General features: G+C 39.4%; 1 protein-coding gene and 1 long non-coding RNA gene across 44 annotated transcripts in view; one reads left to right on the top strand and one right to left on the bottom strand.

The window, feature by feature from the left end:
• Positions 1–447: 447 nt before the first annotated feature.
• Positions 448–21,432, bottom strand: LOC111924676 (uncharacterized). Of its 2 annotated transcripts, XR_015284832.1 has the most exons (7): positions 21,188–21,432; positions 10,955–11,270; positions 9,421–9,510; positions 3,617–3,709; positions 2,533–2,599; positions 2,312–2,458; positions 448–1,695 (listed from the first exon to the last, which is right to left on the bottom strand). It is a non-coding gene; the product is annotated as an uncharacterized LOC111924676 (long non-coding RNA). The 2 variants fall into 2 exon arrangements; XR_015284833.1 differs by lacking the exons at positions 9,421–9,510; positions 10,955–11,270; positions 21,188–21,432 and adding an exon at positions 4,575–4,709 and having other exon boundaries at positions 580–1,695.
• Positions 21,433–21,526: 94 nt separating this feature from the next.
• Positions 21,527–27,546, top strand: part of CEP295 (centrosomal protein 295) — a 43,227-nt gene continuing 37,207 nt past the window's right edge. For 12 of the 42 annotated variants that reach the window (XM_086882118.1, XM_086882101.1, XM_086882099.1 and 9 more), the window contains exons 1-5: positions 21,527–21,649; positions 23,251–23,384; positions 24,098–24,298; positions 26,095–26,219; positions 26,982–27,075. In XM_086882118.1, the coding sequence (XP_086738244.1) occupies positions 21,571–21,649; positions 23,251–23,384; positions 24,098–24,298; positions 26,095–26,219; positions 26,982–27,075 (633 nt within the window). In that variant the 5' untranslated portion in view covers positions 21,527–21,570. Of the gene's footprint in view, positions 21,650–21,912; positions 22,068–22,144; positions 22,225–23,250; positions 23,487–24,097; positions 24,299–26,094; positions 26,220–26,981; positions 27,076–27,546 lie in introns of those variants that run through there. The other 30 variants (XM_086882091.1, XM_086882089.1, XM_086882114.1 and 27 more) reach the window with 11 other exon arrangements.

Genomic DNA, 27,546 nt, shown 5'->3' with positions numbered 1-27,546 from the left:
GAATAACACTTTCACAGTCACAACAGTTTGCCCAGCATAGAGCCTAAAATAACCTTTAGAAGATGTGAGTTTTGACACAAAACAAAAGACTGGATTCATCTGCTGGTGTTAACTTGGCATAGCTCCATTGAAGTCAGTGGAATTATATTGATTTACAAAAGGAGAAAATCTGATCTATAAACATTTGAAGCTAAGACTAACGCACACTAAGACACTATGCTTTTTCCCTTGTACTCCAGGTTGCAACAGAACTCTTGAACTGTAAGATTCCTTTTTTAGCAGAACATGATATGTAACATTCTGAACGATATTATGGAAATGTGACGTCACCAGAACTTTGGCTGATCTTACCCAAAAACCATAAAAATATTATTCAGAAACTTCTGAGGGATAATTTCTATTTTGTGTGTTGGATACATGCCAGTGTATTTTGCAGGCTAATTCTGCAGTGCAAGTTTAGTCTTTTTATATTTCATCCGCTGTCACAAGTGATCAAACGACAGATAAAAAATTTACTTGATAATAATTGAGTATGTCATCTGCTTTCAAGGGCTCACAGTTCCAAAACTGGGAAAAACCGAACAAGGAGAAATGTATAGTGTCTCATTATACTTTATCTTTCAGGTAGCTAAATATTGTGACTAAAAGTCAGAATAGACAGTTACACCTGTACCATGTTTTACAAAAGTGGAAAGATAAGTCACAGACGTTGACAAGGCTTTCTTCGGTACATTCTATTGAAAAAAATGCTTTAGTTGATCTGCTTATAATTTTTCACACTGTGTCCTCTTTTGGCACTGAACTCTATGAAATTTACAAAAGCAACACCTGCAGGTCCCTAAATCACAACCCTCTTGAAAGTTGATGTCTACGTATAACATTCTCGCATTCAATCAACCTAAATGTGTTAACAGCTATGTGACTTACAGTGAATCCCTGAAGACTTATGCATGAGAATCTTCTTTGTTTGAAGATGTCTCTCTCTGAAAAACCTGTCATACCAGCCAGACTTTCAAACTCTGCTCTGTAAACACCATGGCACAGTGCTGAGCAGCTTCCTGCGAGTTACTTAGTGCTTTCAACTCTTACTGAACTTTTAGGAATTGTAGGAAGTTGACTATTTACAGGAAGAGCTGAGACTTTAAAAGAATGAAGGGCAAACTAATTTTATTAGCTTACATGCTTGTAGTTACTTTTAGGTATATTTTGACATTTTCTATTTTTTCTTCTTGACATAAAAATATACTTAACTGGCAAAGTCTTGCTGTCACTTCAATTAAGATTCTCACACCAGCCACCAGCTTCTTCTGTTGCTGTTGATGTTAGAGGACAAAATGTTTTGGAGGAACTTATGTGTAAAAAGCTTTAGTTTTTAAATTTAATGTGTAGTGTCATGAATTTCAGCAGATAATTTGCTTCCCTTATGTATATAAATGTACTAATGCTGTGAGATATTTTTTTTTTTTCCAAAATCATAGCAGCCAGATATCCAAAGGACCAGTTTGGTTGTGGACTTTTCTCTACAAACAGTCAGTGTATTTCCAGACCAGAGCTGTTGACTGCTCAATGATCTGTTGAAAGATTCAGTAGCATTTGGCACATAGATACTGTTTACAGCATGCCCTTCATTCTCTCTGGCACATAACAGGGCCTTCTGCTTCTTCTTGCCTCCCTGATGATCACCTTACAGTGACTCTGGAAGTAAAATAATGTAATTAAAGGGAGCGTGAGTATCTCCAGATAACATTAGAAAATCACATAGCAGGATTATCCAGCTTTGTGCTTAGCAAGTTTAGCGGAAAGATGGGTTCTGTGCTTTTTGACATAGATGTCACTATAATTCTTTGTGATGGGTCTTCACATTTGATGATATTGCAAAAGCAGAGTGAGATAGATTTAACCTTGAAATAAATTTCTATCAGTGGGAATAATTAAACAGTAGGGTGCTTTCACAAGGAAGTGGTGGATCACTATAACTTTGCTTTTTTTAAAGTAAGAGTTGATTTTTATTTTATTTTTTTTTACGAAGTATGCTTAAATCATCTGGAAGAAATTTATAGCCCCTGTACTAAGATTATGGGCTGCAGACATTGTAGTTCCTTTTGATTTCCAGAACCATGAATCCATGAAGAGTTTCTTTTCTTTGTGGATTGTGGTACAGTGAGCAGAATTGTGCTCATAGTCCTCACTTTGCTCATAGTACTTGTAGTTCTGTATTACACTAATGTGTGTAATTAAATGTCATCTCTCAGGACTCAGATTATTTTCTGAAGATGTTAGGAAGTTTTCTCTACCTTGGCCCCTCACTTGCCTGGGCAAAACTGGCCAGATGTATTTTATTTTTCTTTTCCTCCACCAAACCCATCGAAAGTGAGGTGCTGGATGGACTGGAGACTAGAGAGGGTGAAGATTTCACACTGGCTGGTTGGAATGTCTTGCTCACCATCCAGCTTTGGGCCTAAGGAAGAGATCAGTCATGAGACGAATGCATACGTTTCTGTCAGAAAGAAAGGGTTGAGGGTTTATGCTTACAGTTGGGTGGAGGAGTGGAGTAGATTCTGGCTGCAGATGGGTTCCAGTAATATCACTAATGATGTCACTATAAAACATTTTAATACATAGCAAGATTAAAAGAGAATGTGTGGTTCCTGTTGACCTGCCTCTAAAAAGAAGTCTGTAACTTGACTATAAAGTCTGAGGGTTATATTTCCATACAGATTGAACTAGGCAGTAAAGACCTGTTCCTCATAAAACTATGCAGGTTTAATTCCAGCCCCCAAACCCTTTTATTTAATAATATCAGTTTTGGAGATTTTAGGAGAAACATAAGGAACTGTCTTGTATCAGCAATTCTTTCTGGGCTCAATTCCAAAGTCTTTCTCCACATTTTATCCATGAATATAATATCTAATATTACATCTGTGGACATACTTAATAATTCAGTTCCTTGGATCCCAGAGGCCAAATTCATAACTTCCTTTTTTTTCCCCCTCAAGGTTTTATAGTTATAATGCAAAGATATATATTTCACTTATTTTCTTTTTATTTTCTTTTTTTTTTTTTCAGTGTTGTGAGACTTGAAGTGGGGACATACTCTTACCCCCTCCCCTTCTCCTTCAGTCTAATAACTTCCATGAGTAGGTGCTACTCAGCATGAGGGAGTACAGGAGCAATCTCACCAAGCTGGGCTGGGCATGAAATTCTATTTTGAAACTGGACCCACACAGAAGCCCACAGTCAGGGGTGGGGGTATTTGAAATAGTACATTCCTGATGGCTTCAGATTTGGAGTTCTGGCTTTGGATCTTTTCCCAGCGGAGATAAACATGATTATACACCCTAGCAAGTGTTATATAATATCTAGTCACATTTGGATTCACTGCTACCTATGTTTGATAATTCCTCTCATACAAAATATTAGAGATTAGTTCTCTTCACCTCCATCTGTGTAGCTGGGTTTTTTCCCTATAAAACTCAATAACAAGAAAAAAATCCAATGCATTTATACACAGAAAACCAGTCATGCAAAGCATTCATTTATGAAAGAGAGATGGTTACACTGAGTCAATACTAATACAATTACCTACTTCAACAAGCTCAGTTACTTTATACATTACCTAATTCTGTCTTTTGAAAGTCTTGCTGGATTGTTTTTTTCTTAAGGTCCTCTTTCTGTATGCTTTTATTCTTGTGTTTTCAACCACCAGTAGCTAGAAATGTAGAAGTACACACTGTTGTCATGGAAAACTTGACTTACCCTACACAGATATCTTACCATCACTATAAACAAAAAACAGATGCAAGATTTGCAAACTATATTTACAGCTCTGAGACACAGTAGACTATTTGGTAGAGCTGAAAAGTATTTTTTTCTGTCTGTCAAAATCTTGAAATAACCTTTTTGTATTCCTGATAGGACTGAAGTTTTGCTTATTCCAAGTGGAACAAAGGTTTCCAGGGGCAGGGAAATGAGTGGTATGGAAATTGTCTCTATTAATTTTTTAAATAAAAAAAAATAATCCTAGATGACTTCTCAAGTTTTACCTTACTCTTCCAAATTTTTTGCTTCAATTCAACTGTTTTTATGAGGTCCATCCCTAAATGGCAAACCATATTGAGTTAAACATTTCTAATTTGGAGAATATGGAAAGAGGAAGATATTTACTATTTCCTAATAGAAATTGCTTTGAAATTGATAATTTCACATAATCCCCTCCCCCCACACTTCTGTAGAAACGGTGCTTTCCAAACAAAATATTTATGTTAAAAAGTGTGACTAGTCTAGATTCTCAACAGTTCTTAAAAATTAAGATTGTTGGTTTGGGGTTCTATCTGTGAACCTCTGGAATCAGTGGGAATCTTCTAGTTTCTGGAGACTGTATTAATCATTTTTCCTAACTGTTATGTGTGAAGCTCACAAAAAACCACCCCAACAACTTTAAATAGGTTTCACTTCATCTTAGGGACCTACTGAAGTTTACCATAGCCTGACATTGTTGCCCAGGAGCAATGGAACAGGAGCTGATTTAAACTCTGCATCCAAGGAAGGTGGAGATTTTGGTTCTTCCCCTTTACCTGCAGTTAGAGGAAGTTGCTCCGCTGCACTACACCTGTATGGCTGCACTTGATCCTCCAAAATTATGGATTATCCCCAAGTGCTGCACTGATCACAGTCTGAAGTCACTTCAAAATGCACCAGAATCTAATTGTGATCTGCATAGGAGAAGTGAGTGGTAAAGATGCTCCTCTGCCACAGCTGTTCATCTCCACGTAGTGGTATGAGCAAATTTAAGTGTGTGTCATTGTGCATTGCCTGCTTAGCATTCATCTTAAGTTTTCCATAACATACTCAGTAAATTAAAACTCATATGCTCCCTGGAGAACAGACAAGAAGCCCCATTCCTCTTCCAGTTCCCACCTTAACCACTAAGTTACAAGGCATACTTTATCAGGTCCCATCATCAATTATTATCAATATTTCATGAATATTGAATATCAGTTATTCCATGTAGAGTGGAACAGTTTCAGCAAAAGTGGTAAGATAGACATTCAGAGTGCTCTGTAACTTTGACATTATGGCACTTCCATGGAAAAACAAGCTCAAACCTTTAAGGCAAATGAAGTAACTGGGGCACTTCTGCCCTGGGCTGCATTCAAACTTGAGTCCTTATCAGTGAGTTGTTAGGTAAAAACACTTATCAGGAGCATCCAGCAGGCCCAGAAGAGCTCAGCCTTGAACCTAATCCAAAGCAGTTTGGTAGCAGTACAGTGGTCACAAGACTATGGCTGGTACTGGTATGACTTCCTCTAAATTTAATCCTTATTTAGAAATAATGGCTGCAGTGGTTTGGTTTTTGATCTAGCGGAAGGAATGAGGGCAGAGAAGCCCTCATATTTGTTATGTCACATGGGGAGTGTGAAGCAGTAGCTCTTTGGGAAAGCTGTTGCTGGAAGTCTGCACCTGCTCCATCACTCTGCAGCTCACCACAGGGAAAGGTCTGACTTTGCTGAGCTTGACAGCAATGAGCATTGCACAGCTGACAACTCAGAAAGCTGGGGTTGGCTCACACACAGCCATTTCCAGGTGATGAGTTGGGTCAGTTGATACATTCACTTTGGGGGACATAATAAGAATGCTCTCAGTTTGAGCAAGGCTACACTGCATGAGTATCTCCCTCATCGGAAAGAGAGATGAAGGCTGCATACAGGACAAGGCAGGATTAGCATGAGGGAAAAAAAAGAGAGGCAGTATATCTTTTGGAGAGAATAGTTTCATTCATTTTCCCTTGATCTCTTTAAAAGTTTGAGGTACTTTTTTCCTTTTTTGTCATGTGTCCCACTTGTAGCCAATGGGACTCTATGCTTCCACCCTTTCCCCATTTTTTACATACACTGCACAGAGTGCACAGCTATGGGTGTAACTTCACAGTTGTGCACAGACTGCATCTCTTCTCCGAAGAAGAGGGACCATTACTTCACAAAAGATGCAGAAATTAATGACTCTTTTGGAGAGTAAAAGAAGTGCAGCTGGACACAGAGGGGAACCAAGGGCAAAAGAACAGAATTGATGGATCAGATGCCTAGCAGTAAACTTCGTTGCTTGGATTCTGAGCTGTGTGGAGCAGAGCAAGTTGTTTAGTTTGATTTTTTTATCAAGTTGCATGATATAGTATAAATAAGAACAATTCACAGTTCAGTACTGCTCTTCTAGGCAGTACCAAATTGGTTATGGTGCAGGGAATTAATGAGCTCTTGACTTCTTTTTTTTAATGTGGCACGCACAGGAGGAATTTCTCATGCTTTATATAGTCAGTTGCTGCTAGATTTTTTTTCTGCCACTGGCATTCAGTCTTTGTTGTTGCTCTAAGTGCATAATAACAATACAATATATATTAGCAAAAATACAGTGACCTGTCACTATGTAACTTGCTGCTATAGCTGCTGCAAGAACAGTTTTCCTGTTTCTGCTTGGGAGAGAACCTTTCCTAAAAACCCTTAAATAAATCAAATATTCCCACTGTGCACCTTTTACTGTCAAACTTTCCTGCTTTTAGGGAAAGTGTGCAGGACACTGTTGTGAACACGGTATGTAATGGAGGGGCTGGGCCACTCCTCTATCACAAAGGGCCATGCCCGACAAGAGAGCAGGCTGGAATCAGCTGGAACCAACTGGAGCTGGCTGGAACCTGCAGGGTGCAGCCCCTATACTTCCAGACTTGTAGCCTCTGGTCTGTTGACTTCCCTTTGGGACAACTCTTGGACTTTCACATCTCCCCATTAGGGCAGCTCTTGGTATCTCATATTTACACACTGGGACGGCTCTTGGTAGCTCCAACTGGTACAGCTTCTCCACTCTCGCATCTTCCCATTGGGACAACTCTTGGACTCTCATCTTCTGCTTTGTACAGAGATATGTCATTGGCAGCCTTACAGTCCTGCAGTGTTAATCAAACCAAACAGTGGGCTTATTTTGTTTCTAATACAGATACAGAGCCTTAATTACTGCAGTATCATTTTAACTACCTCAGCACGTTCTTATCTGTTTTACTGCACTTCATTTCATATTACACATTTCCAGTTGGAGGCTTGACAGGAGGCAGAAGCAATCAAACCATATTGTCTTGCACAACAGTGGGGAAACTGCCATGTCTCTCATGCAAAAGATTAATCATAGACTGTGTGCTGTCTTTGTTAAACAAAAACACGTCTCACTTAAACAGCTTGAAAGTTACGTCCCATGTGATGCTGTCAGGGTGGGGGCCAAAAGTCAGATGCCTAAAGACTCGAATCTTTGAAGAAGCAGCTTTTTTTTCTTCCCCTTGTAAATCATACCAAAAATTGCTGCAGCTGATCTGGGAGCACGATGCTTACACGAGCCGGCTGCTGCAGATAGGAAGGGACAAACTGTTGCTGGGCAGATTAGTGGGGGAAGCCAGAGTGCTTCAGGTGGAGAAGGAATAGCCTGCTGGTGCCATGCGAGGGAGCTGTTCAGGTGCAAGCTTGAATTTTAGATCCAGACATTATCTCTGGAATATAAGGAGCCTAATTGTGTAACTGCTGCCCTAAAATACCTGTAAGGGCCAGGCACTTTATTTCTAGGTCTGACAACAGCTTGGAAAAGCCTACTTATGTGCTGTCACCCTCTTCACTGTGTTTAATTGGAGGAGGTAGGGATATGCCCAGAATTATTAAACAGAAAATATAGGAGTAGCAAGACTTGGGAGGAGGCAACTAAAGTCTATTTGGAATTTTTACCCACAGATCTGTTAAGGAATGGTTCAGAGAAACATGAAATCGCTGTAGGGACTGATTTTCAATACAGGAGTGTAACTCCTCCATATTGCATTTACTGTGATCCATCTTGTCCTAAATATCTGAATTGAAGGTAATGCAGCACAGAGCACTGGATTTTATTAATCTCACCAAAGTACAGAGAAATGGTTAAACATAAAAAAATTGCAGGTGGTGGGGAGGAGGCAAATAGAAAGTCCTGGCACAGGGACTTATCCTCTGCTTGCAGGGAATGTGTATAATCTTCATTAAAAAATTCAAAGCCGGCTTGGCATAGATCCTAGCTGCGTAGCGGTTTGTTTAGTGATGATGGAAAGCTCATTCTACATTAATTCCTAATGGTTTATTGCAAAATGTTCTGTAATGGTGACGTGCTTGAGCTGTTAATTGATTATGAAATGCCTTGAAATCTTTATGGAAAGCATAAGATACAACTGTTATTGGATCATGTCGCTCATTTACTTTAAAGAAAATATATGTGGTGTAATTCCAACTGTCCACTAAATCTCTTCTATTTGGAAATATTTTTATGTCATCCTCCTTTTCTCTGGTAATATCAGTGTTTGCTGCTTGTTCAAATTCCGGTACATTCAGGGAGATTAAGGGCCTGAAGCAATCTGATTGAAGTCAACCTGAATTGTTCCCATTGAATACAGAAGGAGTTGGAGCAGGTCTTGTTTGTTCTGCCCAGGTCTGTAAAGAAAATCTGTGGAAGAATGTAGCAGCCATGAGACTTTCTGAATAGAGGGGACATGAAAATTTTTGTTTCTGAACTGGGAGAAAGACTTTATACTAGAACTGTTCAAAGCTCCTAGCTCTCTTTTGTTGTCAAAATAATTCTGCATAGATGGTGAGGTGTAGGAGATTGGGACAGCATTTGCTGTGATACTATTTCATCTGAAATACTCAAAATTTGGGTACAATTACCTCCTAACCTGGTTTCAAGAGGACTTTGAATTCTCAGGGTACCACTGAGACATGGTAAGGTGACACTGGCCAGCGCATAAGGGCCAATCCAGGAAAGAAGATTGATGAGTGGGACTTTTACCTTGTTCTGAATGGGGCTTAGGGAAGAAGCTTGGTAGTGATCCTCTGTGTAAGGCTGAATTTCAGCTCTAGTTCTCACACTTGCAGCAAGTCCATCATAAATGACAACTGAGCATTTTTATAATTAATACATTAGAGCTAATTTAACTGGAGACATGAGAGTTGTATTTTTAAGCATTTTTTAGCTTACACTGTTTCAGAAATAATGCTGTTGCCACCAGCTATTTGGGATGGAACACATGTGTTGCAAAAAAAATTTCTATTTTATCAGAAATAGTGTAGACCCCAAATTTCTGCAGAGCATTCTGTCTAGAGGAGTCTGAACTCCCACGTTTCTTCCCAGAGGTCAGAAGCAGACTCCCACATTACTCCAGACCTCAAATGCTGACAGGTAGCACTGGCACTCTGGAAGGTGAAAGTGAATTCTGGATATTCATAAGTAAATTGAAGTAACCGATGCCCCACTGTTCCTTTGCTTTCAATTAAAAAAATAAAGAGAGAGAGAAAATATGAAATCTCGAGAATATAAGAAATCCCCCCAAATGTAATGAAGTATTTGCATATATAAAGACCTTTAACTTACATTCTTTGCTCATTGGCAGTCTTTGGAAGCCCATCATTCTTTTTTTGTTGTTAAATTTCCTCAGAAAAAAACATTCACATTTCTGGGGAACTAGAAGTTTATAAAAAAAAATTATTGTTCATTTATTTTCATAGGATGCAGACCTTTCTAGACACAAGAATTGTTTCTAGACATGAGTAGGAGAAAAATGAAAGATTCTGTGGTGGTGTGTTGTTTTGTCTTTTTTAAAATATCCTAGATAAGGGTTTATAGATGCTGTATCAGTAGAAAATCTTACTGTGGCAACAAAGGAAATGTGGATGTTTTCAGTTTCTCATCCTGAGTGTGCAGCTTTGTGACTAGATAACCATGAATAAATGACTTATTATATCAAGGACTAAAGTTAATGTTATTTCTACTGGTGTAAGTCTGGAATAACTCCACAGAAGTCAATGGAGTTGCAATGTTTATCCAATATTGTTTCCTCATCTGTAAAAGAGGTTAATGACATTATCCTCTCTTGGGGAATATGTCAAGGATATTTAGTTAATGTTGACTCTGTAAAATGCTAATGAATTGTTAGTGCAAAATTTGTACTTTACAGGTGAAAGAAACAGCACACAAGGTACTGATGCTTAACCCATTCTGCTAAAGATATATTGGCTTTCATTACAACATCTCAAACAATTTTCCTATTTTCTCTTTCATTTGGGAGGGAAGACTGATCCATTCTATTAGGAAAGCAATCAGATACATGTAAATAAATTTACACCAAAAATTACCAAGTGTAGCATGTGCATATGTCCTATACTATGCAGCTTGCTTGTGTGTCAGTCCAAAGAGAGCATTGTAAGTTTAAAATAAGCAGCTTTGATTCTGCCAACTAATTTATTGTTATATATACACTGAATGAGAATAAAATATACACAGACAAAATGGTGGACAGATAAATAATTACTGCCAGAAGGATCTGCAGCTTTCAGGCAATCCTTCTAACATTTTTCCATCTCATTATTTCTGTATATAAATGAGAAGTGTCGTTGTAAGAAGCAGCAAGGATGCCAGGCATGAAAGCCCTGGTATATGTCTATCCAATGCAAACAGAAACATGACTGTAATTCTTAGTAACTCAGAATTAGCAATTTATGAAGCGCTCATGGGACACTGTCACAAAGCAAGTAGAAGCATGTAAAACTGCAATAGGAATAATTTCCACCCCTGTTCTGAGGTTCATGCTGGTAATTCTCAATGCATTTTTCAAAAATGGGTGCATTATTTCCATTTTGCAGGTGTGGAAAGGGATGGTCCTGAGGCAAGTGCCTTGCCTGAACAAAATAGCCAGTAAAGGAGGTGCGAGGAAGCCAAGGAGGTGCGAGGAAGCTATGCAGCTGCGTGCAGATAAGAAAAGGACAGGAGTGGGGGTCACATTGCCATCAGCAGGCATACCACAGAGCCACTCCCATACCCACTTTCTCATATGCAAAGAGAAACTTGGCCTACCAGCTGTCATATCTATCCACTGACATTATATTAAAGGTAGAGGACAGAAGGATACCACATAAAATAGCATCAAAGAACTCTTCCTTATGAATGACCAACTCAAGTATTGGGATCTCCTGGTATTTTTCAGGTGCTGCTCTTCTCAACAGTGTGTTAACACCGATGTGTTGCATTGCATCTTCAACTAACAAACTGCCAGTCTCCTTTTGTTGTCTCTTCTACTAGTGCTGCAATGATGAGGAGGCTGATTGAGCAGCTCTCATGTTCTAATCTTTCCAGGGGTTCAGCTGTGGTCTCTTGAATCAGGTCTGTTGGACACGACACAGCTTTCCAGCATAGACCAGCTCAGGTTTCTGTTCAGTCTGCAAGGACTGGTGAAAACAAACAGTAATGGTTAAAGCTTCCTTCTGTCTTAGCCACATGACTGTGTCCAATATTTCCAGAGAAAAACATTTTTAACCAGTTCTGTGTTAGCCAATAATATTTTTACATGTAACTCTTGAGCTGGCAGTGTAGTTAGAGTGGCTTTGGGCACCAGCTGCCAAGTGTTACACAGGATTTCAAGCTGGTTTGTTCCATTCATGCCATGAGAGCTACGCTACTACTGGTTCCTCAGTCATCATGATACACTAATTGGGTTTATTAACATGACATAAGAACATGCTAGACTTACCTTTGTTGCCAAAACATTTGCAAGGAAAACCCAAAAATTCTGCAACAATCATTTGAAATCACACACTGAGAAAACATTTCATTTCCAAAATTAGGTTTTTGTATATTCACATACTAAAAGGAAAAGCAGCAACAATATTTCTTATAAAGTTTTAATTTAGAAAAGAAAATAATCAAGTAGCTTTTTCTGTAGCCTCTATAAATTAGTAATAGCACTGGTTTGGCCAACTTGTCCTGAAAATGAGCTCATTAAATCTAATTGCACACACTGTATAGCAAAGAATCATATGAAAAAATCTCTGAGTTTTATGTCCAATTAGAAGAATACTCCGTGGTGTTCAGCACTGATTCCAGTGGTGGATGTCTGCCAAGACACATTTAACTGAAATTAAGACACTTTGAGATAGAATCAGCCAGGGAACAGGGAAGTCAACTATTAGAGGCAATAACTCAAAGATCACAGCAAAATTGCATGATAAAAGAAATCATAAACTTGGGAAAATACCAATTTTTATTAAAATTTATTATCTCTGATTTAAACAGATGGCTTAGTAGAAAAGATTAAGATATTTTTAAGATTTTGTAACTTGACTGTAGAGAATCAAAATGAATGAACACATGCCTTGCAAGTAGAAAATAAGGCTAATATACTTTTCTGTGGTCAAAAGCAAAGGGAAAATGCACAGCTAAGTTATGTGAGGATGAGATCCAGCATGCCTATTTATGCATCATGAAGTCCGGGCTCAGCAGGGGAACCCAAATAACTAAATTATGCATATTCCCAGAGAAAATAATTGGACACTGTGCAGGGTAGCCCAGAATGCCACACAAGGGCTTAGTGGCTGGCCATTATGAGAGCCTCAGGATAACAGGTGTCTTAGCAGTCCCCTGTTCCTGAACCTTGGAGTTTCTTTCTGCTCAGGGCACACTGCACAGAGCCTTCCCCCCACTGCAATAGCCTGAGTGAGCATGGCTCATTCTTTCCAGGTGCATGGAATGACTAAAGGACAAACCTGAACCTGGAATCTCGACTCATTCATTAGCTTTGAAAGTTCATCTCATGATTGCCTAATGTAAAATGTAATGAACATTCAGAGCACAGCAGAGAATTCAATCTTTGCCTGATTTCCAGGTCCCCCCATCTTTCTCTCTGACACTGCCCTGTCTGCTTTCTTTCCAGTCTCCTGGAATGTGCAGCAGTCCCTTTGGCCCAGGATGTGACCCTAAGAGACTTTTCTAGCCTGAGGCAGGACATTTTCAGGCTAAGGATTAACCCCAAATCTCCACTGCTCTGGGTAACTGCTTTGACTACAAAGCAATAGCACTGAAAAAGCAGCAGCAGCATCACTTCTGTAAAGGGTAACTTGGCTGTCATGCTTTACACTGAAAAAAATATAGTCCTTATGTGATAAATATATTCAAGTTTATAGCTCACATAGTAATTTCTGGTTGCATCATGTTTTTACCAAGCAGGCACCTACTTTCACAGAAAAGAGCAATACACAGAAGTCTTATTTGAAATGCTGAGAGAGCTTCCAAGTCAAGTAGGGGCATGTCATCTCCAAGAGTAGGTTTTCTGTGGAACGTGGGATTTTGAAGGTGATTTTCTTGTGTTCTTCCCAACTTCTTGTCTCTAGACACTGAAAGGATGTCCCTAGAATTGCTCCTGGCTGAAAAGCATGATGCCAGCTATAGGGCAGTTGCAACCAAAGGACAAACTTGAGTTTCATACTTAAAATTTAACCTCCATAACTCTAGTCACATTTTGTTAGTTCAGTGCCCAGGCTGTATGGAGTGAAATGGACAGTATACTTGTCAAATGCCTTCCCTCTGTGTATCAGGATTTTTCAGAACAAAACCTCATATAAAATCTTTAGTAGAGTGTTGCCCTGAGAATCAGGCCCTCAATATTGTTTTTCTACATGCTCTAGCCACTTTCCCAGGAAAGTAACTATAAACGTAGGCGTTTATACATTCCATTAAAGATATGCCTTTTGATGGACATCTCTCACAGCCAGTGAGGTTGGGAAGGTGTTAACCTGACTATCCAATCCCTGGTTGTGGTCTGAAGCTTATAAATACTGAAAAGAAAAATAAAGCCTGCTCTTTCTTTCACCACACCTCAAACTGCATCCATGTGACTCATTTCGTGTCCAACAGCGACAGTAGAGGAACTGAGTATTTTAGAATAGAGATTAAAATACCATATGCAGTATAGAAGCTAGCAAGCAAATAAGCAACTTACGTTTTCAGTAAATGTAGATATTTGCATATTTCCTATCACTACAGTACCTGAAGGATTCATTGCCTTTATATAGCATTAGTATTAAACTAATTTTATACTGGTCACTGAAGCTGGGCTTTTTTGAGTCCTAGTCAAGTGTCTTCCAGAGCTCAGGCATTCTGTTTTTACTTAATTATTTTTTTTTTCTGCTAGTGTTGCTTTTATAGAAATAAAATAAAGAACAAAGAACATAAACATTGTCTAATTCTGTCTCCTTCATTCTTAAACCAGCGTTCATTTCCATGGAATAAAATTTAACTTTTGGCAGAGAACTGAGCAGCAGGCTTGAAGACATTGACAAGCGCTGATTGGCCATGCATGCAAAGAATTCAGCCTTGGTCAGTCTTTTTCATCCAAACAATCTCAGTGTCTTTCACTGATTTGTGCCTGGCTGTTCCCTGCCACCTGCAATGGAATGAGATGCCTGACCAGGCAACCCAGCCTGTCTGAGAGGAAGTTAACAGATAATGTGCAATAAAGCTTTATTGTTTCCCCAGTATGTGTTTACTCTGCGTCACAGAGAATCCATTTGTCCAATATTAATTGAATTCACCAACATTTGGCATATTTGCATAAGTATTATGAAAAAGAGCATTATCTCCCTTGGTATTATACCCATTTCCCTTAGATGGTCTCTCTTTGATCCATTAATCATGTTTCCTGTAATCCTCCCACAGAAACTTAATTGCTCACATCCTGCAGAACCCACTCACAAAGAAAGAAATTAGCTCTATGTAAATCTAAGGTTATTACCTTGTCTCTATAAATGTAAAACAATTAAATTATCCTCTAAAAAGGACAGTGATAAAATTCCAGATGAGCATTGATCACCCAAAGAAGCAGATTGAGGCAATTTTATTGGACCAGTGGGAAAAAAGTGGTTTTGCTCTACCAAGGACATTACTGGGGCAAATGATACTGCTGTCTAGGTTTGTCTCTGCTACTGCTGCTGTTCCCTTTACTGACTTCAGTATTACTTTCATATCTGAAGCAAAGTGTTAGATTCAATAGATGTCTCCAACTGTAGGGCTGCTCCAGCCTCATACTGGTGGGTTCATCACCCAGGCTTTGCTGGAACCTTGAGGTATGATCTAAAGATGTAAGCACACTGCTAGGGAACCATGTAAAGTCAAAGGTGTGGCTGTCCAGCTGCCTTATAGGAAATACTGAGAAAAGGAATATATCTTGAATTCCAGCTCTCCGATCTGTAGGGATATGATTTTCAGAATACGTATCTATGGCCTCAAACTTCTACTAAATATTAGAATCTGCATGAAAAACCAAAAAAGCCCTTTTGAGTATACTAGATGATGGATATATTTCTACATATATGAAAAAGACGTAATTCCTGAACCTTGTTCAAGTTTAGATTCTGAGCCTTTCAGTCCTGTCAACATCAGAAGAGCTTGGGCATACAAAAATCAGCAATTCTAGAAGCTCATGGATCTTTAGGATTGAAAAATGTTAACAGCTTCTAGACTTTAGTAGCTTAGCCAGGCTTTCCAGGATCAGGATTCTGGGACTTCCATTTATCAGATCTATCCCAAGACACCTGAGCCAGCATTACAGGCACAAAAATCTCTCATCTTGTAGAAAACAGAAGCCAAGACTCCAGTTTACCAAATTAGCATCTAAATCATCAATAGGTTCCTTACCCATTTGTTCTCCTCAGACTTGACTCTAATTCTTTGCAATCACTAAAGACCCTTTGTTCTTTCACCCTTCCTTGGTTTCTATAATAGCAAAACTATGACAGAAAATGTCTCCATGTCTTTAGAGAGACTTGTTTCTGTTGAAAAGAGTAAAATGGGAGCAGTAAGAACCATTATATCATTACTCCATGTTCACTGCTTTCTTCTGAACTCATTTGTTCACTCTTCAGCTTTTCCAAATTTCTTTTTTTGGTGCAAATTCATTCTCACTTCTTATAAATTTTTCTTCACCGCCCATTCTTTTTGTAAGGTTCTCTTTGAAACATATTTCATCCATAAAGGCTTTTAATGACTTCATCTATATAATCAGTTTCTTTCTACTAAAGAAAACATCAAAGTTAATCTGCAGTAGAAGTGTAATCTGCTATATCACAAGTCTGTCTGATCATATAGTCTCTTTGATTTACAGCATGAAGGCCTTGATCAAACCAAGATCCTCTCTCTTACACTGTGAACACTTTTGCTGGTGTTTCATAAACAATATTAAGATGTTATAACAGCTATCAAAGAATAATGACATGTACTTTCCCAAGAGGAGACCTGCATCCTGTATCATATCCTGTATGTCACCCACTGTAGAGGTGAGTGGTCAGAGAGATATCAGAAGCCAGCATTAAGGAAAGGGAGAAACTAACACATATTTTTAATTGTTTTAGGTATAAATGACTACTAACACACCAAAAAGGATTCTGAGATTCTGTGCTCGAATTGGTCAATATATTGGCAGGTTCTGACAATTTTATTCTTTATGATTTTATCCAGAACCTTAATTAAACCTCTTCTTTGGAGACTTGTAGACCTGAAGCCTTAAGCTGTTCTTCAGGATGTCTTTGCATTATTTTTTGTTTATGGCATGGCATTTAGATGCCCATCTGTGAGAAACTGAAGCTTGTAAAAACTTCCATGTTTCCTGTATAAAATGTAATAAACCTAAGCTATCAAATGGAGGGGGCAAACAACACAGAACAAGTCAAATTAGAAAGAAAAAGTAATTTAAAGTAAATTTAAAAGAAAATTAAAAAGGAAAAAATTTAAAATTTCATAGAGCAAAAAATTAAAAGTAAATTTAAAAGAAAAAGTAATAACTTTGAAGTTAGAAAACCCCGTTTTCTCCTTTCACTTTTACTACATGCTGAAAATACAATGCTTACTACTAATATAGGACTAAACTCAAAAAGCATTTTTCATCACATAAGGAGGGCTTATGCCCTACAAGGCAAACTTTTAAGCCATTTAAGAGATCTTGCTGGAGTAGAATCTGTTGTTTAAAGAAAATGCCAGAAAATCCAGGTTACTGCTTGAAACTACCTGCTGTAAAGAAAGGAATGTTCAATATAGTTTCTGAAATAGAAGTAGATATTAGAAGAAACTCAGGAAGGTTAGCCAAACAAGATATGGCACAGTAGTTGGGAAAAGCTGACAAAGACCAGCTGTAAACTCACTGGACTGAGCATAATTGGCCTATTAGTGCCCATAGTTACTATGCATATTTTAAGAACTGGAGAAAATTCTGTGTATGGTTCCCATATATTTTAGAAGGCTGAACGCAGGTTACAAGAATTTTAGCAAATGAATGTGCACACACCAAGTTTGCATTGTAGAAGTCTAAACATGCTGGCATCACTGAGTAATTAGGCAGACTGGCTCTGAGGATATACAGCAGGTACACAAGGGTCCTTTTTGTCTGTGAAAACCTAGATCAAGCTCAATTCTGTTGGCTTCAAGCTTTGGGAGGATTCATTTGTTTGAGAGCCCTTTCTAAAATGACCTTAGGCAACACAGTGGTTCATGCATGAATGATAAGCTCTTAGTCACTTGTTGCTGCTGCTCTTACTACCCCAAGGCTGGTTGTTTTCCAGAGACCCAAATCATTAAGCTGGGATAAGGATGCTGGGTGAAATCCCAGCAGCATCTGTGATAGAAAATGAGCCTGGTTTCCTAATAAGAACTTCTGGATCAATGTCATAGGACAGCATGCCTTTTTTTTTTTTTGTTGTCTGTAAGACAACACCATATATGCCCAAAACCACATCTGAATTTATAAACATTTCCTTCCAGAACAATAATTTTAGGATGTACACTGTCTTTGATTACACATAATTATCCTTTTGCCAACTACATAGCCTTTTATGCCTCATATTTTCCTTCCTTTTTCTCTTATTTTTTTAAAACTGTAGCACCTTTTTTTTGGACAGAATCTGCACCTTGAGAATTTATGCAGGCACAGCTCTGGATACAGTTGCTTTGGTACTGGAAGGCGTAGCTTTGCAGCTTTCTCTTACATGACACAGAGTATAATAACAAAAGCTATTCTTCCACATCTGTCAAGAAAATTTATCTCCAAATCAGTCTCAGGCAGAAACTATTACAGGCTGTGCTTGCACAGGCTGACCATGGTAGATTAGTCAGCCTCAAAAATAAAGATTAGCCCTTCTTCCTTCTTAGGAAACTCTATGTCTTTTTACTAAGCTTACACATGAATGTACTTACTGCAAACTATTTAACAAAAGCACTTTGCAGTTTTGAAAATGTATGAATTGGAGGATTACAAACATTTGTAAAACCACATCCTGTCAGTTCCTGGTGGTCACGATAATTAGACATCAGGTGCCAGGTGCTAAAAGAGAACAGCATGGGAGAAGTAATCACACATCAAACCAAAATGAACCATAGGGGAACTTTTAAGACTATATGAGTGTGGGATGTGACACTGAGGAATACTGAATGCAGGGAAAGGCAAATTCAGACTGAGATAAATTCTCATTTCATTCTGATACTTCACTTATCAGCAAGAAGGAGACTTGAAGCAGAAAACTGCTGTAACGTATAATGATGTGTTAGAGGAGTCAGGGCAGGAGGATTTCGTGTCTGAATATGACATGTTTTTTAAAGCTCTTCCTTCAGAGTTTTTCAAGGAGAATATGTAATTTGTACAGGGTGCCAAGTCCTGTGCAAGGGTGAGCTGTCAGGTGTTTATGCTCTTCTATTACTAGCTCACAGAAAAACTTTAAAACCAGGGCTTCCCTGCTAAGGATGCAGAAAAGCCTACATAGTCATCTTTGCCTTGTGCAGCTGAGAAACATGAGTGGACAGTGAAGAATTTCTGATGAAGAACAGGGCAAGCGTTCCTGTGTGGTAGTAAAAGACATAGGTTGCTTATGCTAGTCTGCTCGACCTGCCTGTGAGACATGGAATATTTTCTCTCAGGCCACAAAAAGTCAACTCCAGCCTTACAGATCTCATATTCGGACCAAACAGCCTCACAGAGCACACCAAGGCAAGGTGCCTGTGCCAATGTCTCTTGCAATGGTTCATCTACTGATGGAATAAACCTCCTCTGTGATAGGGAAGTACAAAGAGTCTGCTCTCAAAAGGCATTTTCTGGAACAGCACAAGGCCTGTACCTGTTTGAGCTCCTGACTGTGCACTGCAGGCCAACTCATCAGTTGCTGGCTTTCACAGTCATACAACCTCTCTTCAACCTCAAACACATCAAACTAATATGATTTCTTTAAAATCTGTGTTTTCACATAGATTCACTCTGAGACATTTTTTACATATGAAAAGCATTCTATTCCTGAAAAGAAATTCAAATTTTCCACTGGCTATCTTGGCACTCTGTAGATAATTCCTGCCAGTGTAATTCCTTTTCCTCAAGAGGAATGTGACCAATAATTGAAGCTTAGTACCTTCAGTTTTATATATCCCTGACTAAATGCACTAGTACTGCTGCACCACTGTTCACCTTTTATGAAAGGAATATCATCTTCACAGGGGGAAGGAATTAATGCAGGTCTGTAATACTGCAATTCAAATGTGTGTAGTAAGAAGTAGAAAACATTACAGGATTAAAATTCCTGGTTTTCAGTATATGTATGTAAATTAAGCAGTAGCAGAAATAATTTGGCAAGACAATGACAGAAAACACCCTTGAAACAAAATTCTTACCCAGCACATGTAGGTTTCATAATATCCCTTTCATTCAATAGTATAATTGAGGAGCATATATTTGACCTCTTTCACATTTTATAAGTAGAGGATTCTAAAATCCATAATCTCAATTACTCTCTTAATAGACTGTCTTGACTTTTTTTGTGACCTGTTGACCTACAGGATAAAGCTATTTACAACTGATATTATTGAGGAGAGCACTGCCATAATGAAAATGCTGAAGGACAAAAAAATCCAATAAGGAGACTAGAAAACCCATTTGGAATTCCGCTTCTCAAGTCTAATTTATTCTATATGCATACTGTGAAACAACTGTGTGTCTAAAGTACAATCAGGTATTAACTTGGTACCAGCTATTCCAGTCAGTAGTTTGCAGCAAGTTGCAGGCACTTGTCAGAGAGAAAAAGTCTGTAAACAAGGCTTTTTAGCAGTGAAATGCAGAAGGCAGGGAAGAAAGCACATAAAACTGCTATGTTACCTCTTCTCCTTATGCCAATGTATTTCATTTTGCAATTCTGTATTTTTTTAGTCTCTTTCCTGTGCAGCCATGCATTTGCATGCATCAAACCACTAAGTTTTACTGAGTAATCTCAGCCCTCCTGGTTTCAGTCTTGTATGGCACAATATGGTGGGTTACTATAACAGTTAGCCCCTAGTATAAAATACTTTTTTCTACAAAAAACTGCCAAAAAAGTAGCTATGTTTTGCATTCAAGTTTCAGCGATAGACAATTAATTATCTCCTTTGTGCCTAGTCTGTTTTAAGTCACAAACATTTCTTCCATTTTTGTAGTGGCAGCTCAGACCCTTGGAATGTGCTCCAGGCAAAGAAACAGACTAACACAGCCTCTTGCCTCATCTCTATGTGTGGCAGAATTGTTTCCCTCAATACAAATAGTATTTACATTACTCATAAATTAAGGATATCTGATATGCCCACTTTCAAATCCCAACCACTGCAAATCCTACACGTATAATCAATGGTTCCTTTTAGGAAGAAAGGTGAAGAATGAGGGAAAAATCATAGAGTGGTTTGGATTGGATGGGACCTTAAAGATGATCTGGTTACAACATTACAATATAATGTTATATTATACTGCAAAGGGTAGAGACACCTTCCACTAGGCCAGGTTCCTCAGAACCCCACCCAACCTGGTCTTGGGGGATTCAACTTCCAGGGATGGGGCAGCCACAGCTTCTCTGGGCAACCTGTGCCAGTGCCTCACCACCCTCACAGTAAAGAGCTTCCTCCTAATGTTTAATCTCAACCTAACCTCTTTTTGTTGAAATCTATTACCCCCCTTGGCCTGTCACTACATGCTGCCAGCTGAGAAGCAAGCATTGCATCAGACTTCCAAGAGGCAGACACTAGTTAAAAATTAGGTTTACAAAGGAAAGGTTTAGCTACAAGGTTGAAGCAGCAACACAGATGTACCCATTGTAGAAGACATGAGCAAGCCTAGAAGATAGGCAGAGCAGCACTACAAGTACAGGGGCACTGCCATAGCCCGAATGGGGCTGGAACTAAATGATTTTCGAGCTCCTCCTCCAAGCCAAACCATTCTATGACTCTATGATACTCCTTCTACTAACACAGTGCAACCAAAAAGAGCGCCGAATAGAGAAGCTGCATAGAAGTAACATTTGTGAGGCAGAACTAGCAGGATGACGTTTTATTCCGCTCTCTCAGCATTTCAAGCTCGGCCAGTGAGTGCCTCTCCCACGCGAAACCTTGGAAACTCCCGACTGCGGGCTCCCGGTCAGCATTGTGAGGGATCCATGGTGACGAACCCCACCTGTGCGCGCTGAGATCGCCGCGTTAGGCGAGCAAGGCACTATCCGCGCTCAGCTGGGCCCTGGGGAAGGGGCTGGCGCACGGAGCAGCTCCCCGCGGCGCCTTAGCGAGGCAAACCCCGTCTTTCCCCCCAGTGCCGCGTTTATATTGGCCGCGCGCGCCCCCGGCGCCGTCCCGAGCCCCGATTGGCCACCGCGGGACGGGGGCGGGGCTCGGGCGGGAGGGGCGGGAGACGGCGCATGCGCTGTTGGCGGCTCCATGGGGGCGCGGGGTCACGTGGCACAGGCGGCGGCCGTTGGCACCGCGGCGAGCGAGAGGGCCCCGGTAGTGGTGGCGGGTGCGTGAGGAGCGGCTCTGCTCTCCCCTTCTCCGCTTCTTCCCTTACTCACTTTCCCTTCTCCCGCTGTTTTACTTTCTCTTCCCTCCGCCCTGTCCCTCGTCAGCTCGGGCGGATCCAGGGGCGGCCCCGCCGGGGGCTCCCGGTGACTGGCGGGAGCGGCCCGAGCGGACCCGGGGCCGTCTCCGGCCTGCAGCACCCGCGTTGTGCTGCGGCTGAGCCGGGCAAGCGCGGCAATCTCTGCCTCTGCTCTTACCCTTTAGGTCCAGGCTATTCATTGGTCATCCTCTACGTTTTTCCTCTAGAAAGAAAGAAAGAATGTAGTAATTTGCTACTTAATTTCGTGCCGTGCTGAACTTCTGTACCTCATCGGGTGACTAAGGGTGGACTGGCAGGAACCAGGACGCTACTTTTTGCTGTAAATTGCTTTAATAACCCTGTACTAAAAGTATCTTGCGGATCTCCGGCTTTGCACCTCACCTGATTTCTTTACAGACTTGCTGTTTTATCTGTGATACTGTGTCTCTAGTTATACCAAGATCACTATATATGTTGCTGATAACAATTGATTCCAGGTGTGGTATGTTGTTTACACTGTTAGTACTATATGAATTGCTCACTAGTTTTTTTTTAGAATTAAGCAGTGACTTTTGAAAGTCTGTTTGCTTGTATCGTGCGAATATTTCCAGGGTTATAAATATTTAAAGACCCAGTAAAAATCTTGCTTGATTTGGGGGGAGGGGAATTTTAGATTAGGCTGCATATCAGATGGAAGAAGTTTGGGGTTGGTTGGTTGGGGTTTTTTTGGGGGGGGGGGTGGATTTTTTGTTTTGTTTTTTTTCTGTTTGGGGTTTTTTTGTGCATATGAAAATTGTAATTACAAGGAAAATGGGAAGCAGTCTGTAGAACTAGAAGATTCTTGTTTCACAGTAAAATCTCGAGAGAAACATAATTGGAAATTTGTCTTGTTAGGAAAAGTTGAATAAAAAATCGTTAGTGAGCAGTTTCAGCTTTCCAGTGAAATGTTTGGTACACAGGCTGTTGCTAGAGTTTCAGAGCCGGTATGGCAGAAAACCTTGGAGTGCAGCCAAAAACATCAACAAATTTGCTGTTGTATCTTACTTCATCTCTACAACAGTTATGAGAGTATTTCAGTAGAGATCACCTGAGTGACCAGCCTGCTTTACTGTGGGGTGGGCCTTTCAGTACTTTGTGGGCTTGTTTTTAAATCTTCCCTGGAGTGGAATGGTGTCCACTCTTCACTTTGCAAATGTTTGTGGCTGGTCCACAGAGTAGACTGTGACTGTGATGCTTTTGTAGTGTTTGGTACATAACTCAAAGTAGTTCAAAAGCATTATCTTTTGTGACTGTGACAAAGACAAAGCCAATGCTATTGATTACAGTTAAGAGTCATTAAGGTTGGAAAAGATTTCTCATATTTTCAAGTCCTGCTCCAGTTGGGACAGATGTGAGCAGTTGTAGCTCTGACACATAAATACCATGATAGATTTGACAACATTATGCCAGTATCTTGTTTTTATAGCTGTTTTGCCAGTGTCATTTATGCACAATTTCTCTTTTTCTTTGCGTTGTTCTCACAGAAGTTGATTATTCAGCATATCCAAAGATGAGGAGGAAACTTGCAGCAGCTGGGACATTGAGGCTTAGTCCTAATGAAGAGGCCATGTTTCTGAAGGAAGAATATGAAAGAAGAAGAAAACTAAGGCTGCAACAAGTATGCCTGTATTTTTCCATGCGTTGTATTTCATTTGACGATGTAACAAATAATTTAAGAAAAGTAACTGAAAATATTATTTCCTGTAAGCTAAATTTCAAGGTAATAATGTTGTAGAATGGTGAAATTTTTTATGTTGGAAAAAACCCTTGAGATTGTCAGGTCCAGCTACTAGTCCAGCACTGCCAAGTCCACAAGTAAACCATGTCCCTAAGTATGACATCTGCATGTCCTATGAACTTTTCAAGGGGTGGTGACTCAACCACTTCCCTGGGCAGCTTGCTCCAGTGCTTGACAACCCTTTCTGTGAAAAAAGTGCCTAAAATATAATGTGAAAAATAATAAACTGTGTTTGCAAAGTTTTTGGTATAGTTGTTGAATTTTTTTAAACCACGTTGAATCGTAATAGGAGTGTCTCATAAATTATTGTGTTGTGTTTTTGGAGGGAAGAATATTCCAAGCAGTTTTTGCTGTTTGTCACTTGTATGTCACTTTTTGGACTTTAACTGAAGCATCTAATTAAGGTCAAATTTATTATTTTATATATTAATTTTGGAGAAAGGTAACAGCAATTTGAAAGTGTTTTCTAGACAGATTAGGAATGGAATAGTACATGAGCTGGATGAAGGGTAGACTATGTTGTGGAAAGTCTTGCTGCAAAAAGTATTGTGCTTTTCTTGAATTGCTGACAAACATAATTGCTATTTCTACAGGTCAGAGAGCAGCAGAAGTATATCTCCTACCAGATAAGGCAGAAGGTAAAGCAGAGGAGAGAAGAACAACTGCATCAGTTAGAGGAAGCACTGAGAGCGGAATGGCAGAAGGCACAGGATGAGAAGATGAAAGCCCTGGAAGAGCTGTATCTATCAAGCTTAAGAGCAATTGGGGAGGGTCACCGACAGGCCAAGGAGAACGTAAGTGAGCTTAATATTATTGTGTCATGGTTTCATCCCAGCCACTAGCCAAGCACCAGACAGCTACTCCCCCACCAGTGGGATCAGGGAGAGAATCAGAAGGGTAAAAGCCAGAAAACTTGTGCATTGAAATAAAGACAGTTTAATAGGGAAAGCAAAAGCCACACACAGAGCAAAGCAAAAGAAGCAGCTAAATCACTGCTTCCCATGGGCAGGCAGGTGTTCAGCCATCTCCAGGGCAGCAGGGGCCCATCATGTGTAACAGTTACTTGGGGAAGACAAACATGATCACTCCAAACATTGTCCCTGTCCTCCATCTTTCCCCCACTCTATGTACTGAGCATGCTGTCAGATGGTAAGCAATAGCCCTCTGGGCAGTTGGGGTCACCTGTTTTGGCTGTGTCTCCTCCCAGCCACTTCAACTTCTTCACCAGTGTGGCAGCGCAAAAAGCAGAAAAGGCCTTTGGCTCTGTGTGAGCCCTGTTCACCAATAACAAAAACATTTCTGTATTATTAACCCTGTATTCATGACAAATCCAAAACACAGCCTCATACCACCCACTGTAAAAAAAATAATATCTATCCCAGCCAATACCAGTATATATTGTCAGAGACAATTTTGATGTTTTAGAAATACCAAAATTTCTGGTTGGCTTGTTTTTCCTTTAACATTCCTGATTTTGAAGTCCTGATACCTAAATAGACAACTTTTTAGGAATGGAAATGTTTCAGAAGTGGTTATGTATTTTTTTGCAGGTATCTTCCTGCATGATAGTCTGTGGGCCTATCTGTGAAGGCTTTTGCTGGGCAGACTTTAAAGTTACTCTGTTTGTATTAGGTTGTATGATCATGTATGTTTGTACTTGAGTAAATTGTACATAATGACTCCGTATCCCAGTTATGCCAGTAATACAGTATTTTTTTTCTCCACCATGGATCTTCTCTGTGTTAAGTAAATATACTTAACATTCTTTTTCCCTTCAATGCTGCAGTGACATGGAAAGCTTTGGTAAGGGCTTCAGAGGCCTTTGCCTGGACTGCAGACAGGTGTCACTTTTTAATTCTGCTCCTATAAACTGGTTTCACTTTCTTTAAAATCCTGTAAGTTGTGTAATCTCTGCTAGAGAGATCATTGAGGTTGCTGGTTAGAATTTTTCTATAGGTTTGACTCTGCATCAGGTTTATAGAAACCAGCCATAGATCTCTTACATGGATTTTGCAGAGTAGCTTACTTCCTGATTTATTTAGGATCTTTAAACCCAAGTAAAATAGCATTATATTTTTCCATATATCAGTGTCTTTAAATCAATCCCTTCTTTATAAAATCCTTTCTGATCCTAGGATGGGTGAGTTAGGAAAAAACTGTGGAACCAGTGTTATAGGACCAGAGAACTAATAATAAATGTTTCTGTTGATGACTGAAGGGTAGTAACACTTCAGAGCAGCTTCTTCTACACAGGTCGGTTTGCATTTGCTACAGGGTGTTTAAATAGCTATGTTTAATTATCCTTTTCATCAAACTGATGCAGAAGAAATGTCACGTTTAGAATTAAAAATTTCTACATCAATATTTGGTTAAATTAGCTGAGGGATGTGGCAGGTTCTGCTCTTGATGGAGAAGAAGAAAATGAAGATGGCAGAAAAGAAAAAGTTTAATACTAGAGTATTTTACCCTAATACAGTAGAAGGTAGTTTAGAGCTTGTGCTTTTTACCAGCAGTATGTAATTTGAAATATCATACTGTTAATGAGTGAGTGAAATTCTCTATTAAGTGATTACAATATTTTAATGTTAAGGAACCTGACTTAGAAGCTCTGGCAAAGCAAGCAGAGGAAAGAAAACAAAGAGCAGAGATGAGACATAGAAAAGCTCTGATAGAGCAGAAGCACCAAAAAGAAAAATTACTTCGTGAGCAAGCCAGGTATGCAATAGTTATTTTGTTTTATTAAGAATGAACTTTACAGTGTCACAAGGTGAAAGGCAAAAATGTTGATGCTTCTTGCTTGGAGCTTTTTCAATCTTGAAGTTTTATGGGTAAGAGAATTGATGCTCCTGGACAAAGCTTGTGGCTTTTGATAAAAATTGTAGCTTTAAAACCAAGACAAGAATATCAGATACTCAAGCTGGCCTTATAGACTCTCCAGGAGTTCAGTGACATATGAAATGAAATGTTGTCAGGCCAGTTCCTGATAGTTAAACACCTGGAAAAAGGACCTAGTGCATTTGTCATGGGCTTCTTTTAATTAAGTAGATTAGACCTAACTTGAGCTGGCATGGAAAATGGTCTGTGTCCTCTTGGCTATAGTTTTGCTTGAATAGAGCTAAGACCTGTAAATTAGATAGTTAAGTATGTCTACACTCAAGCAGTTAAAGTATGTTGAAGTACACAATGCTTTCTGCAAACCTAGGTCAAAAGCAGAGATTTTGTATTGCTTTTTGGATGCTTGTATATATTAATATTTTTGCATAACTTGAACAAGGTGATTTTTAATGCTGCATTCCAGTCTAAGTTCTGCTGTCTTTGTAATATGCTTCCCCATCCCTATGGCCAGAGCATTCCATGCAGCTACTTAGGAATCTGATTTTAGGTTTACCTTTTATTTTGCACTGTTCTGTCACTGTTGCTTGGCTCATTTTCCATCTCTCTTCTCTTTTGTGGTTTGTTTTGTTTTTGTTCCCCAAGACGAACAGATGCACGCAAACGTGCTCTAGAAGTGGAAAGACAAAGAGCAGCCAAAGTTGCAAACCTGCCACCTCCTCCTCCACGTCCATTTGAGGTATGTATCCATGATACAACAGTGATCACAATTTCAAGGGTAACATACATATTTATTGGTCTGACTCCTCACAACAGGACATCCAGAGTTGGTATTTGCATTTGTAGGGAGAGTGGTTCAGCAAAAAAACAATGGAATGAATTAATTACATATTAGCAGGTTTCTTGCTACTAAGCTTGGGTACTTTATTGATCTCTTGTTATATGTGAATTTTGTTTCTTGTAATCAGACTATTTTTGTGGTTAATGTGTCTTTTTAAACTTTCATCATATCTCATTTTTATTTAGTAGCCTCAGTGGTATGAGACTTCACAATGATCTCTCTCAGCTTGTACATTATATGCCTCCTCAGCTTCTGTCCTGCTGATGCAGTTTGCAGCATTTTGTTTAGTTCTGTAATAAAGACAATTTTGTCTTTTTAGCTGTGGGGTAGCTTTGTTGGGGTTTTTTCTCCCTTCTTCTTTCTTCCCTT

Source organism: Cyanistes caeruleus, chromosome 3 (assembly GCF_971803275.1).
Source record: "Cyanistes caeruleus chromosome 3, bCyaCae1.hap1.1, whole genome shotgun sequence".
In the NCBI taxonomy this organism is placed as follows: domain Eukaryota; kingdom Metazoa; phylum Chordata; class Aves; order Passeriformes; family Paridae; genus Cyanistes; species Cyanistes caeruleus.
This window is presented reverse-complemented; position numbering and strand designations above follow the sequence as displayed.